Source organism: Megalobrama amblycephala, linkage group LG1 (genome assembly GCF_018812025.1).
Source record: "Megalobrama amblycephala isolate DHTTF-2021 linkage group LG1, ASM1881202v1, whole genome shotgun sequence".
NCBI lineage: Eukaryota > Metazoa > Chordata > Actinopteri > Cypriniformes > Xenocyprididae > Megalobrama > Megalobrama amblycephala.
In genome coordinates this window covers 72,238,598-72,256,365 of record NC_063044.1, presented here as the reverse complement: position 1 = coordinate 72,256,365, position 17,768 = coordinate 72,238,598, and the positions used below count along the sequence as shown (strand labels likewise).

Here is a 17,768-nt window from a genome sequence, read left to right as displayed (position 1 = left end):
CGCCCAATTTCTTTCTAGAAAAATAGATAACGTTAGACATATAAAGTTCCCACCTCAATAATAAAGCTGTGAATTTTTAGTGCAAGTGCATACAGGCACGTCTGCTTCATAATACAACATTAAAGCTACCTTTTAGTGAGCAAACTTGCCTCCCTCGCCTTTTGATGGCTTGGAATTCTAATGGGAATCGGATATGCGTGTTTAGACGTAGGTCGCATGTCCAAAGATCGGATATGTATCGGATTTAAAACCATATATGGAAATGGCTTAGATCAGATGCGAAAAAAATCGGATCTCGTGTGGATTTGTGTTTACACGTGTGCAACTAATTCCGATCTGTGTCACAGATGTGAGCAAAAGATCGGATATTTTGTGCCAGTGTAAACACAGCCTCAGTAACTTTCATAAACGTTCACTTTAAAAAAAACATTACTTGTGTGCATCTTAAGACAACATATTTATGATAGGGCAAGTTACTTTCAGTTAATACAGCTCAATTATGCATTTTATTCTGGGACCAGCTTAAGCCCCGTCTATGAAACTGGATGTAGTTTTTAATATATGTTGATAATTTCACATTTAATCTCCAATTTTCTTTTTTAATCAAACACTTCACAGCCTTTACTGTGTGCCTTTATCTGTCTATATAGATGACTGCCATTATCTACTTCAAATTTGAAGCAATTGCTTTATTGATAGATAGATAGATAGATAGATAGATAGACAGATATTAAATTTTATAATAGTCTCATGTCTATATACATATGACTGCCATACTCTAAATTTGAAGCAACTGCTTTATAGATAGATAGATAGATAGATAGAATATACATGATCTAAATAGTGTATATATATATATATATATATATATATATATATATATATGTGTGTGTGTGTGATATATTTTATAGAATTTTTTTTTTTTTTACTTTTTCTTTTTTTGAGGGGTGTTTGCAACAGTTCATTTTATTTATTTATCAGTGAAAATTATTGATGCACTATTTTATTCACTGTTAACACATTTCATTATGTTGTTTCAAATTGGCTGCCTCAGCAAGAGCACATAAGACATTTATGATAATCAGTGCAAGCAATAACTAACCGGTCAGCTGACTTTGTGCATTTAAGGTGGAACCATCGTCTGCAAATAATGCACAAGATATATTAATCTCTGTGCTTTGGGTCACCTTTACACGTTGAGCTTAAGCAGCGAACCCAGTCTTTGGCATCTCTGCTGTTCAGCTGTAGTCTTTTCAGGGTACCAGTGTAATCTGCTCTGCTTACATGTACTGTCTGTTTGTATGTCTGTACTTCTTTTTTTAAAGCGTTGCCGTTTTTCCTGTGAGAGTCCTGATCTTCGGAGGCTCATACTTCTCAATAAGGGAATGAATCCACATTCTTGCCTTTAAGCTGTTGATTGGCCCTAATGGTGTGTTGTCAATGATATCACAAGCATTCACAATAGCAAAGACACCACAGTCATACCCATTTCCTTGTTGTGGAGTGTTCACTACATCTGAGGTTTTCCATTCAGAAGCCTGAAAGTTTTCTGTTGCTGAAGTGTACATGCAAGCTTCTTCTTTCAACATGCTGTCCACCAACAAGTCTGATTCATATGAGCACCCAAACTGGCAAGTATCTTTTTCAGCATCAGACTGCGGTGTCTCCTCAGACATAGCAGCTGTATCAGAACACTTATACTGCTCTGTTTTTCCTCCTCCTTTTCAGCATCCATAGGAATTGGTGGAATGTTGTCTTCCAGAGAGCCAGGCATTGAAGACAGTAAGGAGTCTGGTGCCGGGTTGACCAAATAATCTAGTCTTTTGTTCCGGGGTTTTTCCAGCCCGATTTTGTTTCATTGCCTCTCCCTCTCTTCCGCATCACTGAGAGGCTGTATGTTCGCTATGTAGCAAAGTGAAGCCCCGTAGCCATTTCTACTGCAAATATGTGGTAGCATTTCCCAGTGCTGGGACAAGAGCATAATGCACCATTGGCAGTATTTCGAACTGATTCGTCCACAAACACTCAAGATGGATTTAGACCAGAAGACATTTCAATGACTGTCTTAGCCAAAGATATCTAGGATGACGTAAGTTTAACTTCAACTTTGCATGGCTCATTTTCTGTGTTGGCACTGATCCTTTCCACAATAAGAAACTGTGTTGGCATTGATCCTTTTCACAATAAGAAGAGGGTATTTTCACATCTGTCACTTCTACACTAAGGTTCTGCTTCATTGCATAATTTTCCAAGCCACATTTTACCCTCTGAAATTCAAATAAAAAGTATGACTACACGTAGTACAGTGAGAGCACCACTGCAAGTTCTCACCATTCATTTTGGGATTTAATCATTTTGTGGATGCTCTCACTTTTATTGTTTGTTAGTGTAAATGCACAGGATTGTTTAGTGTAGTATGCAGCCATGTTTTCACAAATGTCTGCTTTCAGATGATGGTCAAAGTACCACAGGAATCCTTCTGACCATCCTTTAGTGAAGGCATCATAGCGGGCGTTAAAATCAAGATGTGGCTGCGGCAGAACACTACACTTATATTGGTGTATTAAAGTTTTTTTTTTTTTTCAAAGCACCTACAATTCCTTTTTCCCCGTCAACTGTCACTTGTATCTGTCCATTCCCAGCTTTCCCAAAATCTCAGTCAAAAATTTCTCATCATGCTGCATGAATTTACGTTCATATATTATGAAGCCAACTGGATACACTGGGTCATTGCCAGCACAGACACATAAAAATCCCCCATTTGAAATGTGTCATAGCTAATCATTTGTGGGTAAGCAAACCTCACTGATTCCTCCAAGTTTGCACATGCCAAATCAATGTCCGTCATCCCTGCATAAACAAGAAGGTCCGGGAATGTAGAAATATGTGGTTGGTATGCCAATTCATGCAAATTAAACAGTTCATCTTGTGTGAAATACCTGTGGATTAACATGAATAAAGTTCATATCTCACTCTGGTTGGCGTTTCATGAGACAATCCTGTATGATATAACATTTGTTAGCTAATAGATAACTCAAAATCATGCGAATAGCATATCGTACGGCCCACACGATATAACTTCACATTCCTAATCCACATACGCATAAAACATGCAACAGAACACTGTAAATAGTCTCAGTACCATTTAAAATAAGATATTTAGTCGATTTATACACCTTTTAACTTAATTCACTTATAAAATGCAGAGCTCAGAAAAACGCTTACCTCTCCCCAGCATAACCAATGTGAACTGGCGAGAGGCGCGCAGTCACTTGAAAATGGCGTCAGCAGAGCGCCAGAAGAAAATGTCAAAATAAAAGTCAACCGTATAAATAGTGAACCGTAGAATCAACATATTTTAAAGAAAAATGGAAATAAATATAAAATATAATAAAAGGATTTTAGTGAAAAAGCAATGTGTTACATTTAACTTAACTCGTTACACATGTTTTAGCCAGGACTGTTTTGTAGATGTTTGAATGGGCTTGACCTTGGTCATTTAGAAGAATGTCAGAGAAACCCGTTTTTTTTTTTTGTTTGTTTTTTTTTTGTTTTTTTAGGGAATAAACACTGTCTGTTTTGGCACTTCCATTAGGGTTTTCACTCTTTTTCTGCAATAATTTTCAAGGACTTTTCCTGGACATTTTCAATTTTACCACAACAGGAATAAAAGACTAGGATCATGCCCTAAAAGACATAGCTAGTTTATTGCCATGACTTAACTATAAAATCAGTTTTTAATATGAGCTCTAAATCATGCATTATGACTATAGAAGCTTGTTTCCGCTAACAGAATAAAAACTAAAAAATAGGCAATTGCAACTTAGTTAAACTTTATATCTAGCTATTTGGACTTTTAATCTCTTGAAACTGCGAGTTTACATAATTGTGATTTGATAATCGCAACTGCAAGACAAAGTCAGAATTGTGTGATATAACTTGCAATTCTGACTTTTTCTTGGAATTGCAAGTTTATATCTCACAATTCTAAGAAAAGAAGTAAGAATTGCAGAATATAAACTCTCAAATGGCAGAAAAAAAAATCATAATTGTGAGAAAAAAGGTCAGAATTGCATGATAAAAACTCACAATTATGACTTTTTTTTTTTTTTTTTCAAAAAAAAAAAAAAAAAGATTGCCAGTGTCAATCATTGGAACTGTTTTAATGTTTTGTTTTACTATTTGAAAATAAAAATATTAAAAATAAAAATATTATATATTGTCAAAGACAAAGTCAATGAACAACAAAGAAATCCATAACATATAATAAAATATGTGGCAGGTGACATCTATTTTCTGCCAGTAAGTTTTGGAAGATCATTATCTTTGCAAGACGGACTTTTCAGGATAAGAAATTGACTAGAAATGAACTCCTAAAACTTACTGCCAGATTCTGGAAGATTAATTCTTCAGAACAGTGGTACAAGACGATGTTGTGCTGGTCCTTCAGGAGTCACTCTCAATCTGTCTGTCTATAAAACCTATATATATATATATATATATATATATATATATAAATATATATATAAAACAGTCTTTTTGTATTTCACTATAATTCAGTATGTGATTCTTAAAAGGGGCTAAAGAGGATCTTTTCGTCGACTGAGAAACCAAAGACTGTTAGTGAGTTTTTGAAATGAGCACATGCGTAAGAACAACCCCCCTCCTTCACAGCTCATTTCAAGGGAACACGAGTGTTTGTTTACCACCGGCATTCACTGTGTCGTATTAGTGGATTCATTATGTCGGACTCACCGCAGGGAACTCATAATCTGCAGTTGTTACTCCTGTCTCCTGACAAAAACATTGCATGCGGCACCTGTAGAGTGTGGAAAGTTAGTGGAGCGCACAGCCGCGCACGTCTTTCACAAGGAATGTCACGGCAGTGATTGACAAGCCAAAGGGCTTCGCGTAAACGATTGGCTGATGTTTTTAAGGCCCTACCTCGTGCACAGATGATGTATATTAATATTATTACTTTCAGTGCACCTAATAAATAGTCTTTTGTCAGTTAGTAAAGACAGTTTCAAGTAATATTGCAAAAATCTCAAAATATTGCATCCTCTTTAGCACCTTTAAGTGGTGGTCATTTTTTAGGATTCTTTACCTAACCTAAGTCTCTAAGATCCTAACACCTTGCACTTCTAGAGACTCCAGGTAGGTTTCAGTTCTGGAAAATGGTGGCACACTTAATTCTTCACCTTAATTCTTAAAGGGTTAGTTCACCCAAAAATGAAAATTCTGTCATTTATTACTCACCCTTATGTCGTTCCACACCCGTAAAGACCTTTGTTAATCTTCGGAACGCAAATTAACTTATTTTAGTTGAAATCCGATGGCTCAGTGAGGCCTGCATAGGGAGCAATTGAATCAGCGGTTCAGAGCGCCAAAATTACCAGACTTCAGCAGTTTGACACGTGATCCGAATCATGATTTGACAAAAAATATTCATAACGCTCCAAAGCTTCCTGAAGCAGTGTTTTGAAATCCGCCATCACTAAATAAGTCATTATTTTGTTTTTTTTTTGACGAAAGCAACACTACTGGCAAAACTTGGTAAGTACTGTAGACTATCCAAGCCTTTTTAGTTGTAGAATTTTGATTCGTCCCAGTAACTTGTGTACGTAAAAATTATTGTCAGTAAAAGTGCTTTGAATCTGTTCATCCAAATGATTAGCTCCAATACTAGCAGTTACCATTTGTCTGTTGTACAAATTTACTACAGTGGGTGGCAACAAATGAGCACCTTTTATGTGTTTTGAGTGAGTAGTTGCATTAATTTTTACTGAAATACAAAAGTTCTTAATCAAAGTGGAGGAACTGTGTATGTGACACTGCAGTGTTTGAAGAGGGTGTGACATACTTTGTAAAAACAAAATCACACCATGTCTTCCCGATACAGGCCAGAACATCTGTTCATCAGACCGAACACAGCAATCTACCAAACCTCTCCCCTCTCACTGACAGAGGAGGAAGAGAGGCCCTCATTCCTCCATCCCTTGAAGTCACCGGGCTAGACCAGGACCTCTTTTCCCGGGGGATACCTGACACTTGAAGGGATGGTGGAAAATGTAAGTAATTTGAACCTTGTCAGAACTCTATCAAACTCAGACAAAACAACAACAACAATGTATTTACAAGTTATTTCTAAACATTTGTAAGTTATCATATTGACTTTTAATGTACCATTATTTTATATCCGCAGGTTACGAGGATGACCACTGTTGAGGGCACGGAAGTCCCCATCTTGGACTTGGCCATCCAGAGTGGATCTAAACACCTGGACGTGTCCCTGTGGCATGATCAGGCCCTGAACAAGATTCACCTGAACGACAAGCTGAAAATTACACACCTAAAGGGGAACAAGTCTCTTAAATTCAACTCACAATGTACACAACAGTAGAAGTATGTCTCATACAGAGCCCACTGTCCTGAAAAATCATCAAACACCTGCTTTAAAGTTTCAAGAAAAACAAAAGACTTTGACTAGATTTTTATGGAAGTAAATTAATGCCAAATGTTTTTGAAATGAAAAATACAATATTACAATACATGTAATAATGCATATAAATGCTTTGGCAACACAATTTAAATTTTGTATGAGCAGGAAAAATAAAATTAAAGTGTAACATTGTGTGTTTGAGAGAGTAGGGCACATCACTGCTCGACCTGACACCTAGATGAACACTTTACAGTTGGTTTTGTGACTGTAAATCATTCTCTTTAAACGCTATTGAAGGTAGAAACGTGAATACCAATGGCGTAACTTTAGAGACGGTCCCTAAATTTGCGAATATCAAACGTTCAGCGTCAAACTAACTTTATGCCAGTATCTGCTTTCTTGGAGCCTATATAGTATAACCTATATCACAAATGAGGTGCGGGTTTGGTCTTTATATCACTGTACAAGTCCATTAAGCTGTATTAAGAGTTTTATATGACCTGATGGCAGGGGAATCCTATGATGAATGAGGGAAACCAATGCGTCTGTCCTCTGCACTGCATTTATTCACAGCTTAGAGAAAACATTGGTCACAGAAGAGAAAACATCGACCTATTCGCCAGTTTTAAGTGTCAAAGGGGAAACTGAAAAAGTGAGTTATTTCAGTATCTCAGAATATCTTAAAGTCAACAATTATTATAGTTATTCTAAATGACATATCAAGATTTTTTTTCCAGATAAATCACGATTCATGATTTTAATCACAATTTTTTTCAGTATGATTTTACAAGTAGTATAAACTGAGCAGTACAAACTAATTTCCCCATTTTAAAAATGTAGCCTTACAAGGTAAAAAAGAAAAAAGAAAAAAAAAAAGAATGACAGATCATTGAGCCAAAGAAGGAGTGATCTAAGATTAAAATTATTTCATTATTTTCTTTTTGTTTTTAAAACCAGCAATGCAGGGGGAATAAGAAACACTGCTGTATTACACTTCTATAACATTTTAGTAGTGATCCAGACAAGTCTAATATCACAGTGTTGTTAATGTACCTCTAGTACTATAACTGCTGAGCTGTCATTGTGCAGATACAACCAGTGAAGATGACCGATGTGTGCAAGTCAGCCATGTTCCCATCCTGGACCAAAAGCTGCTGAAGTTTCTCTCTGGAGAGGCGAGGCTCTGTGTGAACTCTGTCTCAAAGACGAGGTGGAGCTCACACACCTCAAAGTCTTTCTTTTGGGGATTATCACTGAGGTCACTGAGGCTCATATTCATAATGCATTTAAAGGGATAGTTCAACTAAAAATGAAAGTGGGTAAATCGCTATTTTTACTTGAGTGAAATCTCGTTAACAGGATGTCAAGCCAGATTATAAACTGTATTTTCTTTATAATGGAGTGTATGGACATAACTGGAGTGTCCGAAGACAATGGATCCCTCACTCTCCTCTGCAGTGATTTTCAGGAGTTCAGCTTTCCACACAAGATGTACAATGGAAGGGTGGAGGATTTAATTACCAACTCCCAACAACATTGAAAATCCAGCATATACACAAACATGTGCTGGATGTGGAGTTTGCCGAATCAGATGAGAATAGTCTAGTAATAATAGTGTAGTAAAATAGTGTGTTCAATTTATATAACTCATTTGAACTGTCAGTTTGATGTTTTTATTAATGGTTATGTCTGCTTGTTTAATATTTACATACGTGTTTTTGTTTCTATGTTTTAATATTAATTTGCATTCAAAACATTATTCTGATGTTTTTATACACAAATGCATTAAAAAGTTCCTCTTAATTATGTCCAACAGCAGAGCACAATCTAGTGTCAGTACCAGATACTGATATTTCCTGCAGAAGGAGCAAAAGCCCTGGTTTACAACTCACTGTAATATGCAGAAAAACTAATTTATTATTATTATTATTATTATTATTATTATTGTAATATAACTTAAAAACCCTCTATAATAATGATGTGTGATGAGCAATAAAAATGATGTGATACACAGGGGAATGGAGTGTATATAGTTAAACTATTTTTTAAGAGAACAATTATCATTTCCTGGGATTTACTGATTTTTTTTTTTTTGAGCTGTTGAATTATTTCTTTAAGGCAGGTTAGAGTTTTTTGTTTCAAACACCCTTCTTCGCCTCTCTTTATGCCTTCTTCGGCGCTCAGTCAGGCCGCACTAGTGACTCTAGAGCAGCTGTTCTCCTCTCTGAATGTGTTTTAGAAACATCATAGAGTGCTTGTCTCCTTCTGTGTGTTTCTGCAGAGGGGATAGCAGTGGAGGGACCTGGTTGCTCTTCTGGGAGAAGCTGTTCTTGGGAGCTTGAGGCCTGTGCAGTTGAGGACTGTGAAGCTGTAGTCTGGGATGAGGTACTGTTGAACAGAGGAGTTGAGCATATTGTTCCTGATGGTGGACTCTCAACTCCACATTTCCCAAATAAATCTTCCATTTGCTGTGAGAAAGCATGTGAAACAGTGTAAATAGAGATGCTTAAAAATTATTTTTAAATGTAAACCCAGAGATTCTGCAGCAATACAATAAGCACTGCAACCTTGTAATACTCCCATGTAACTTTTCCCTCTCCTGTTACCCGACACCGGTCTTTAGCCCTTTTGTAGGTAGTTATCATGTTGCCAAGTTTTTTTCCCCCACAATTTCTCATTACTGATGTTGTAACCTTTTTCTTTGAAAGCTTGCCTCAAGCTTTTTGTAGACTGGATTTTTATTTCTGTGCAGATGCAGATGGATTTGTGTTAGGTCAAGAAGCAGCAGTGTGGTCCTGTGTGTGAATTCTGTGAAAACAGCACTTTATAATTGTGAGAGATGAACTTTGTATACATATTGGACATTTTGAAACAGTACATACCTTGTTGGTAATAATAATATTGTATGCCTTGACACTTGTGTAGTTTGAAGAGTCAAACTTTTCAGTGCCTTTTGGCCTGATGTTTGCCTTTAGGTGGGAGAGCTCCACATGATCCACCAACCAACGCTTCATCTCTCCATAATGAGACCTCATGGAGTTTGGATCCACACCTCAGACTAAGGTTCAGGATAGGAACCTGGGCCCGAGTCATCCTGGCCACTTGCACCTGAAAAATGACAATGTCACAGATGAGGACAATACCAGAGTGTTTTTCAGTCTTGGTCAGGGAACCCCCAACACTGAATATTTCAAGTGTATTCCTTATATTGTATTCCCAATCAAGGTTAATTTGAGGTGTTATGGGACTCAAGGACCATGACTGAGAAACACAAGTACAATAGCTTACAGTTGCCTAGGGTAAGTAATCAGAATAATGTACAAGATAAGTAATTTATGCTCTTAAATTCACTTACTTTTTCAATCTTTCCCTCCAGACTGTTAGAGAAAATGTCTTCAACAATGGGAAGGGGGTAGAGGGCCTCCTTAGCAGCTCTTTCTGCTGACTCCACTACAGACAATGGAGCTGTTCTGAATTTTGAATGTACGGCCGCCCATATTTTCTGGAGAGGGTGTAGTTCTTGACTACATATGACCCACCCTCTTCAAATTCTGGGTCGCTACCATTTTTGATGGACATCTATACGTTATATATATGTCTGACGACTATAGGGGGTTGACATCCTTAGAGAAATGCAAAAAAAAGTAAAAAAGTTAGTTTAAAATAAATAAATAAAAATACAAAATGTGCTCAAAATTACTATTATAATCTGTTCTCTCAGAGACTGTCCAACTATGTCATTAAGTAATTTCTGTCACATCTTCATATTTGAAAAGTCTTTTAAAACATAACTATCAAAACACTATTACCATTACTACATTTTCTTTATAAATTCTATTACTGTACTCTATTGCATTTTTTTTTATTGTTTTCTTTATAATATTGTTTTATCTTTTGTGTTAAGGGCAGCCTCAGACAGAGTTTTTTCCCCCTTTTTTACTTCACAGGGTTAATTTTATTTATCACATAGTTGATTTATTTAATGAAAGTCATTAATAAAAAAACTGCCCTTTTTCCAATTCCCTGACATGTTTTTTTTTCTGAGGTAACTTTGTCACAAGAAATTTTAATCAACAGCTTTCAATTAATAAATGAATTACATTAATTTCTTGTGAAGTAAAAGATTGACAAAAGGGCAGCCTCTGACAGATTCATTTTTTAACTGAAAATGTTTAACTTTCTCTGCTTTTTATACTTTATATTTCACAGGAATTTATTTATTTAATGAACTATCCTGTCAGATACTGGGAAAGTATTATTTGGAATGTCTTAATATTTAAAATTAATTTAAAATTATTAAACTTTAATATATGTGGATACTCTGATCTTCACTGTAATAAAATGAAATATAACAAACACTTTTTTTGTCAATTGTCAGTTTTAATGATTAATAATAGCCATTATAAAAGGTTTAAGAATATAAAATAAGAAATAAAGCAAACAATTCAGTCAAGCGAAAAACAAAATTGTACAAAATTATATCATTAATGTATATATTATAGCCTACTAAAGCGCTTATTTTAATTTTAGTTATGAAACGTCACTTTGCCTTCAGCCAAAAAGATTCGCCACGGAACAAATTATAGATTCATGAGTCCAAAGATCGCCCGATTAGATATACAAAACACAAATTATGTCATGTTTAACAGAGTCATCAGAGCCAGGCGGCAAACGTTAGAAGGACTAGCCGAGGTAAGGATGCTCTTCAGGTGGGGCACATGAGCGCTGAGCTCCCGGTGATCGCCTGGATCTCACAACTCCGACAACATCAGATCAAAGCGCCTTTCTGAAAATATCTTTAACAATAAATCACACATTTCAGCTTTAAACCAGCACATTCTCGCCTGAAAAACTGATAAAACTACATATAATGACATAAATAACAGTAATATGTTTAAATTTCCCGGGTTTTCTCCTTTATTGTTGATGCTTGCTGGTAGTCGCCGCTTTATAGTTTGAACAGCAACAAGCACTACTCATGATCAGGCTAAAATGGATATGTTTTTATACAAATTAATTAATTCATCAAAATTGTTAAGATTTTTATGAATTTGAAATGTCTTATAAATTTAAGACGCTTAACTTACCTGACAGAAGCGAGATCAGGGGCGAGAGAAGAGGATTTCCTATCCTAACTAACGCAAAGATCCCGCAGTCTCATTGGTTATAATCAATCACGTGTCGAAGAGCTGATAACAGGTCATCTAAATTGTGTAGGTTTAAAATTTCTATTACTTTCAAATAATAAAATGGGTAAATTAATCAGTCAATTAGGTTTAGGTTTTATTGGGGAAAGTTAATTTCAATACATTTATTTACATTAATATCTTGTTTATTCATTTTTTTCATAAATACATAAATACAATCCAATAAATAATTGCATTTAAATAGATTATAATAAATGTAATTCATTAAAATAGATTTACAAACATAATAAATACAATTAGTTTAAATAAATACAATTAATTTTAATTAACTTTATTAAAATAAGTTAATTATATAAAATCCATTTAAAATTATTTCATTTAAATATATGCATTATAATGAATACAATTCATTTAAGTTATTTTAATACATAAATTATAATAAAAATCATTTCAATTTCAATAAATACATAATTATAATAGGTGTCCGATGTACTGTAGGCATCATGTGCCTCGGTGTTATCGTCTGATTGGACTGCTGCCAAGTTCAAGACCACTGACCCCCAATTATTCATTTCATCATTCAGCAGCAACAACACCCAGCTGAGGTGAGACTTTTTACTTTTCTACAAACTGTGTAAAATTACAACTTCACAACTAAACAACAATAAATTCTTCCAATAAAATAAGTGATGGGGCCTGTATGACAGTGACAAGACAGGCTGACATGTTTTATAATAAGTTAAATTAATGACAATTTGGTCCGAGAGGAAGTTTTCTGACGTATTTTTTTAACTCGACCTAAAATGAGTTTGACACACCTGGACTAAAACCAACTGTAGTTGTATAATTTGCATACTGAATTGCTATAGAGACAGAGTGCATTTATTATAATCGTGCATTTATTATAATCGTGCATTTATTATATTTTTGTTGCATTTTCTTTACATAAATAAGTTAAAGGTCACTAAGGCTCTTATACACAAAGGTTGAATTATGATAATATTTTGAGGTGTCCCTCTGGCGTGATGAGGTCCTGCTTGAGCTGAGGAAACTCTCAGACCTGCTGCCAGATTTAATTCGTCCAGCCATTCAACTGTGGAGGTACACAACATACATTATCATCATGGAGACAAATTATTCTCTAATGGATTTTTCCTCATTTTTCTACTCTTGTGAGTGTGTACCAAGTAGATATACATTTTTGAACTTTTTATACGTCCATTGGTATTTTCATAATATTGGCAACACTTTAGAATAAGGCTCTATTAATGTTAATGAATTACATGAACACTGAGCAACACATTTGTTCCAGTACTTATTAATCTTTGTTACAGAGGTTAGTTAACAAAATACAACAGTTCCACAACTTTCAGTGTGTTTTAGTAAATGTTGAAATTAGCATTAATGAAGATTAATGAATGCTTTAGAAGTATTTTCATTGTTAGATCATGTTAACTTATGTAGTCAACTAACATTAATAGTGTTCATGTCTATTGTTGTATAAGGCCTTGACTGAGACTTCTGTTTCTGTTGTTACATTTCAGAGGGCTGAAGCTCAAACAGTTGTCACCATCGGAGGAAGATGGAGGTGTCATGGTGCTGTTGTCTGACACCTGCGAGGAGTACAATGTCCCTGCAGCTCTAGCCATGGACATCAGTGTGGATCAGCTCCCCATTACACTCAAATTAACACACAATAAATACAATGTACAATTTATTGAGCAGTTGGGGGATGTTATGGAGGAGAATTTTGAATGAATTTGGCTGTTTTTTGATGTAGTTTTTGCTGTGGTTGTATTTTACTAGTTTCATTTTTTTTTTTTTTAATTAGTTTATTCAAGTTCATGTTCATTTTAAATTTTAATCTCCAACTCTGTCTCATTTTGTTAAATGTCAGTTTTAATGATCAATAACAGCCATTCTAAAAATCTAAGCAAAAGGTACATGTACATTTACAGGTATAAGAAGCTACAATAAACATTAAAGCAAGCAGTTCAGTCAAACGTTCTGCTCCATCTCAGGCACAGTTGAGTGTGCAAGCCTTTCAAACATAATTCTTTGCCCATGAGCACGGACGTGTCTCGCGTGCAGTCGTGTCCACGCATCTTTCAAAGGATACTAAACCATGGATGCACGTGGATCACCGAGTTCGACACGTGCAATAAAAAAAATTCTATACTATTACCAGACATCATGTCATCAATGGTAAATTCTCTGGGCAGGATCGGAGAAGAAAAATAGAGCATCCACCATTGCAACATAGTTCAGAAGATACACCAAGTGAACATGAATTAAAAAACGATGGGGAAAGCATGCCTCTGAGTTTATTCGTCTTGTTTTGAATCGCTTTTCAGTACTGTGTGTATTGCCACCTAGTGGGCTCTTCCGTCTTGCTTGTGCATGCGCTGTTGCATGTGCACCATCTGCGCGGTCACGAAATTTGGGCTGCACGCGGGCGGGGTATGCGGCTGGCCACGAGCCTGCCACATGATGAAAATTACGAACGTCAAATTCACAAACGAGGACAGCCGAAGTATACCCGGGACTACAGTGATCACAAAAATTCAGCTGCAGGCTGCCACTGTTCAGAGAGCAAAGCTAGTCCACAGTCTAGTAAACGTTTCTTTGTTGTGCCGACTGAAAACACATGAGAAACATCATGTGACTGGAGAGACATTGCAGTACTGAATATTGAACAGTCACGCATGTGGATTTGGATTAAACAGGTAATTGCTTTGATGCCATGCCTGAACGACGTTTATTCCTTCACAGTGGCGTATAGCGGTTGGGCACACAGGGCTGTTAAATTATTGTTATTATTATGCCACTTTTATTATTAAATTAATATTGCAATTCATTTAACCGACGCACTGCGAGCATAATAAAAGATTAGTTAGATGGCATACTCTTCATTTAAAAAAAACAACTTGTTTAACCTATCGTCCCGCCAGCGGACCACTGGGTCGTTAAAGGGCTAAACTTGTTTGTGAATTTTTTTGTGAATAATTTGCTGATGCAGGTACAAAAAGACATTTTGTAACTGCAATAAATAAATAAATAAAACTTGTAGCCCATGGTGCCAACTATAGCTGGAGAGGAGAGATTTGGCTATGGCTAACTTACACAGAAGAGATTTTTTTGTTCAGCACATAAAAATGAACTACTTCATTTCACACTGTGGTGATGTGGTTTCTTCACTGCATGGATCTTCATGTGTATCTTCAGGTTACTTTTAAAAGAGAAACTCTTTCCACACTGATCACACGTGTGCCGCTCCTCTCTGCTGTGGATCTTCTCATGCCGTTTCAGAGTTGATGACACACTGAATCTCTTGTCACACTGTGAACACTTGTAAGGTTTTTCTCCAGTGTGGATCATCTCATGTGTTTTCAGATCTGTTGACCGACTGAATCTCTTGTCACAGTATGAACACTTGTAAGGTTTTTCTCCAGTGTGAATCCTCTCATGTGTTTTCAGATGTGATGACAGACTGAATCTATTGTCACACTGTGAACACTTGTAAGGTTTTTCTCCAGTGTGAATCCTCTCATGTGTTTTCAGATGTGCTAACTGACTGAATCTATTGTCACACTGTGAACACTTGTAAGGTTTTTCTCCAGTATGAATCCTCTGGTGCACTTTTAAATCACTCCCTGTAGTAAAAGTCTTCTCACACTCAAAGCACATGTACTCTCTCACACCAGTGTGTATTTTCACATGTTTTTGTAAACTACACAGCAGTGAAAAACTCTTTCCACACACAGAACATGAATGTGGCTTCTCCTTTGTATGAACTTGCTGGTGTCTCTTCAGGTTTGATCCCCAGAGAAATGTTTTGTCACATTGATCACATGTGTGTGGCTTCTCTCCAGTGTGAACTTTCATATGACTCTTAAGATTTCCTCTTTCTGTGAAACTCTTCCCACACTGATCACATGTGAATGACTTCTCTCCTGTATGAACTCTCATGTGAAGCTCAAGATGTTGTTTGGTTGAGAAACTCTTTCCACACTGATCACATGTGAACGGCTTCTCTCCGGTGTGGATCCTCATGTGACGTTCAAGACTATGTTTGGTAGTGAAACTCTTTTCACACTGAGTGCAGGTGAAAGATTTCTTGGCTCTTCTTTTCTTTAAAAATGTCTTTTTAGTCTTGGAGCGACTCAAAGGTTTTTCTCCAGGTTTGTCATGATGTTTCTCCTCCACTTCACTCAGTTCTTCACTCTCCTCCTTCACTTCCATCAGCTCTGAAATGAAAGAGTAAAAAGTAATTTCATTTTCAGTAAATCAAAATAAAGAGAGAAATATTAAGTTAAAGGTCATAAAATTGAGACTTGTTGTGATAGACAACTGCTACAAAACATTACAATCATTTTGATGCATTTGCATAAATTAGTTGCATATGTCCCTGAAACTTTAACATTAATCTTCCAATCATAAAGGACCAGCTGTCGTTCCAACGACAGAATCCAGTGGTCTGGTGAAGGTATAATGTGTGTACGTCTTTTCAGCGCTCCTGTGACGTTCACTTAATTTTAGAATTTAGTCTCAATTTAGTCTCTAATTTTACTTTAGCTGCTTGTTTAATCTGACTCCAGTTTCAAATGTTTTTACATCAAGATTTACTGAATTAAGACAATCAGCACTGAATGGATGTCTTCTGGCTACAGAATTTCCCAAATAGCTGCTCTGCCACCTTCCCTTAAATAATTCTTAATAATTTATAAATAATATTAAGAAAATAAAGAAAACATTGCTCAGAAATATTTTGAGTAATATATTTGATCAATGACAAAATGATCTAATGTGATATTAACAGCCATATTTTGACATCAACTTTTAGATTGATATTTAATTTATTTTCCTAAAACTGTGTAATTATTAAGGGCCGGTCACAGCAGACTTCTCCTTCCACTAACTTCCTTTCATACACATGTGAATGTGGGACACCAGAAACACAAGATCAAGTGAAGTTTGCAGTAAAGTGGAGTAGATTGTATATTTTAAAATTTGAGTGATTATTATTTGTTATTTATGTTTTTAAAAATATATCACATCATATCTCGACCGTTGCCGTGTCTGTAGAAAGTTCACATGCTCAAAGTCTAGACTGACTGCATCTTTAAATGTGTTATTATCAGTGTCCTACATGATTCACTCAACCCTGTTACTTCTGACATGATTTTCCTCCTTTCAAAAACACACAGGAAGTGACATCATCTGGGCTCTTTCAACAGCATCATGGGAGGACAAGAAAATAATCTCAATCCATTGTCTCAGTTTTTACACACATGAATGACTGCATTCATCAACCCTGTTACCAAAGTTACTGTAAGAAGAGATTTTGCTCAAGTTACACTCACAACCCTGTCAGCCATTCTGGAAAGTTAATTTACTTCATACATTTTGGTGCTTACAGTTTATTCCTAAAATTAGCAATGTTGAAAACTGTATTGAAAATGCCTAAATTCTGGTAACACTCCTGGAAATTGTGAAGCAGATATGAAACAAATGGAAAATACGTAAATATTTAGTTTGATCTGATGTTGAAAATCAGTATGAAGTTTCTCAAAATTCCCTTTACTGAGCTTGTTAGAAAAGAACATTATGTATCATTTCATAGTTTAACTGCAAATTAACTGCAAATCACTGATGATGTGAGTGCTGTGGGAGGAGCTTCACTGGTCGTGCCCTGTAGTGGGCGGAGCTTCACAGACTGAACCACAGATTGGTTGGAGGAGCTGATCTGCCCAAATCAAAAATATCAGTTACTGTGTTTGTTTTTATAGAGACCAGAAATTTTAGTATCCGCATCAAATTAAATGTACGTAAGCAAATTTAAATAGAAAACCCATTTTTTTTTGTTGCTATATTAACCTCTTTTGTATTTCACCCTTAAACTAATTGCATTAATCATTTATATCCATCTATTTTAGAGCAAATGAGGCTAATTCAGAACATTTAGTTTCTCATTCTAACTTTATTTTGTTTCTTCATAAAAATAATGGCAAATATCTAGAAAAGTAGTAAAGAACTGTAAGAAAAACATTTATGCCATGAAGACAGAAATAAACATATATGTAACCATCAACCCCCCCCCCCCCCCCCCCCAGTCTGTTGACAGCAATGAAATGAGCTTTAAGTGTCAATTTACAGCAGATCTGAAGACATCAGCATAA

General features: G+C 35.8%; 1 protein-coding gene across 2 annotated transcripts in view; it reads right to left on the bottom strand.

Annotated features, from left to right (window-relative positions):
• The window catches only part of LOC125246416 (zinc finger protein 271-like), a 122,034-nt gene extending 104,875 nt beyond the window's left edge, over positions 1 to 17,159 (bottom strand). The window contains exon 1 of one of the 2 annotated variants that reach the window (XM_048157357.1): positions 15,017 to 17,159. In XM_048157357.1, the coding sequence (XP_048013314.1) occupies positions 15,017 to 15,831 (815 nt within the window). In that variant the 5' untranslated portion in view covers positions 15,832 to 17,159. Of the gene's footprint in view, positions 1 to 14,910 lie in introns of both variants that reach the window. The other variant, XM_048157366.1, reaches the window with a different exon arrangement.
• Positions 17,160 to 17,768: the final 609 nt, after the last annotated feature.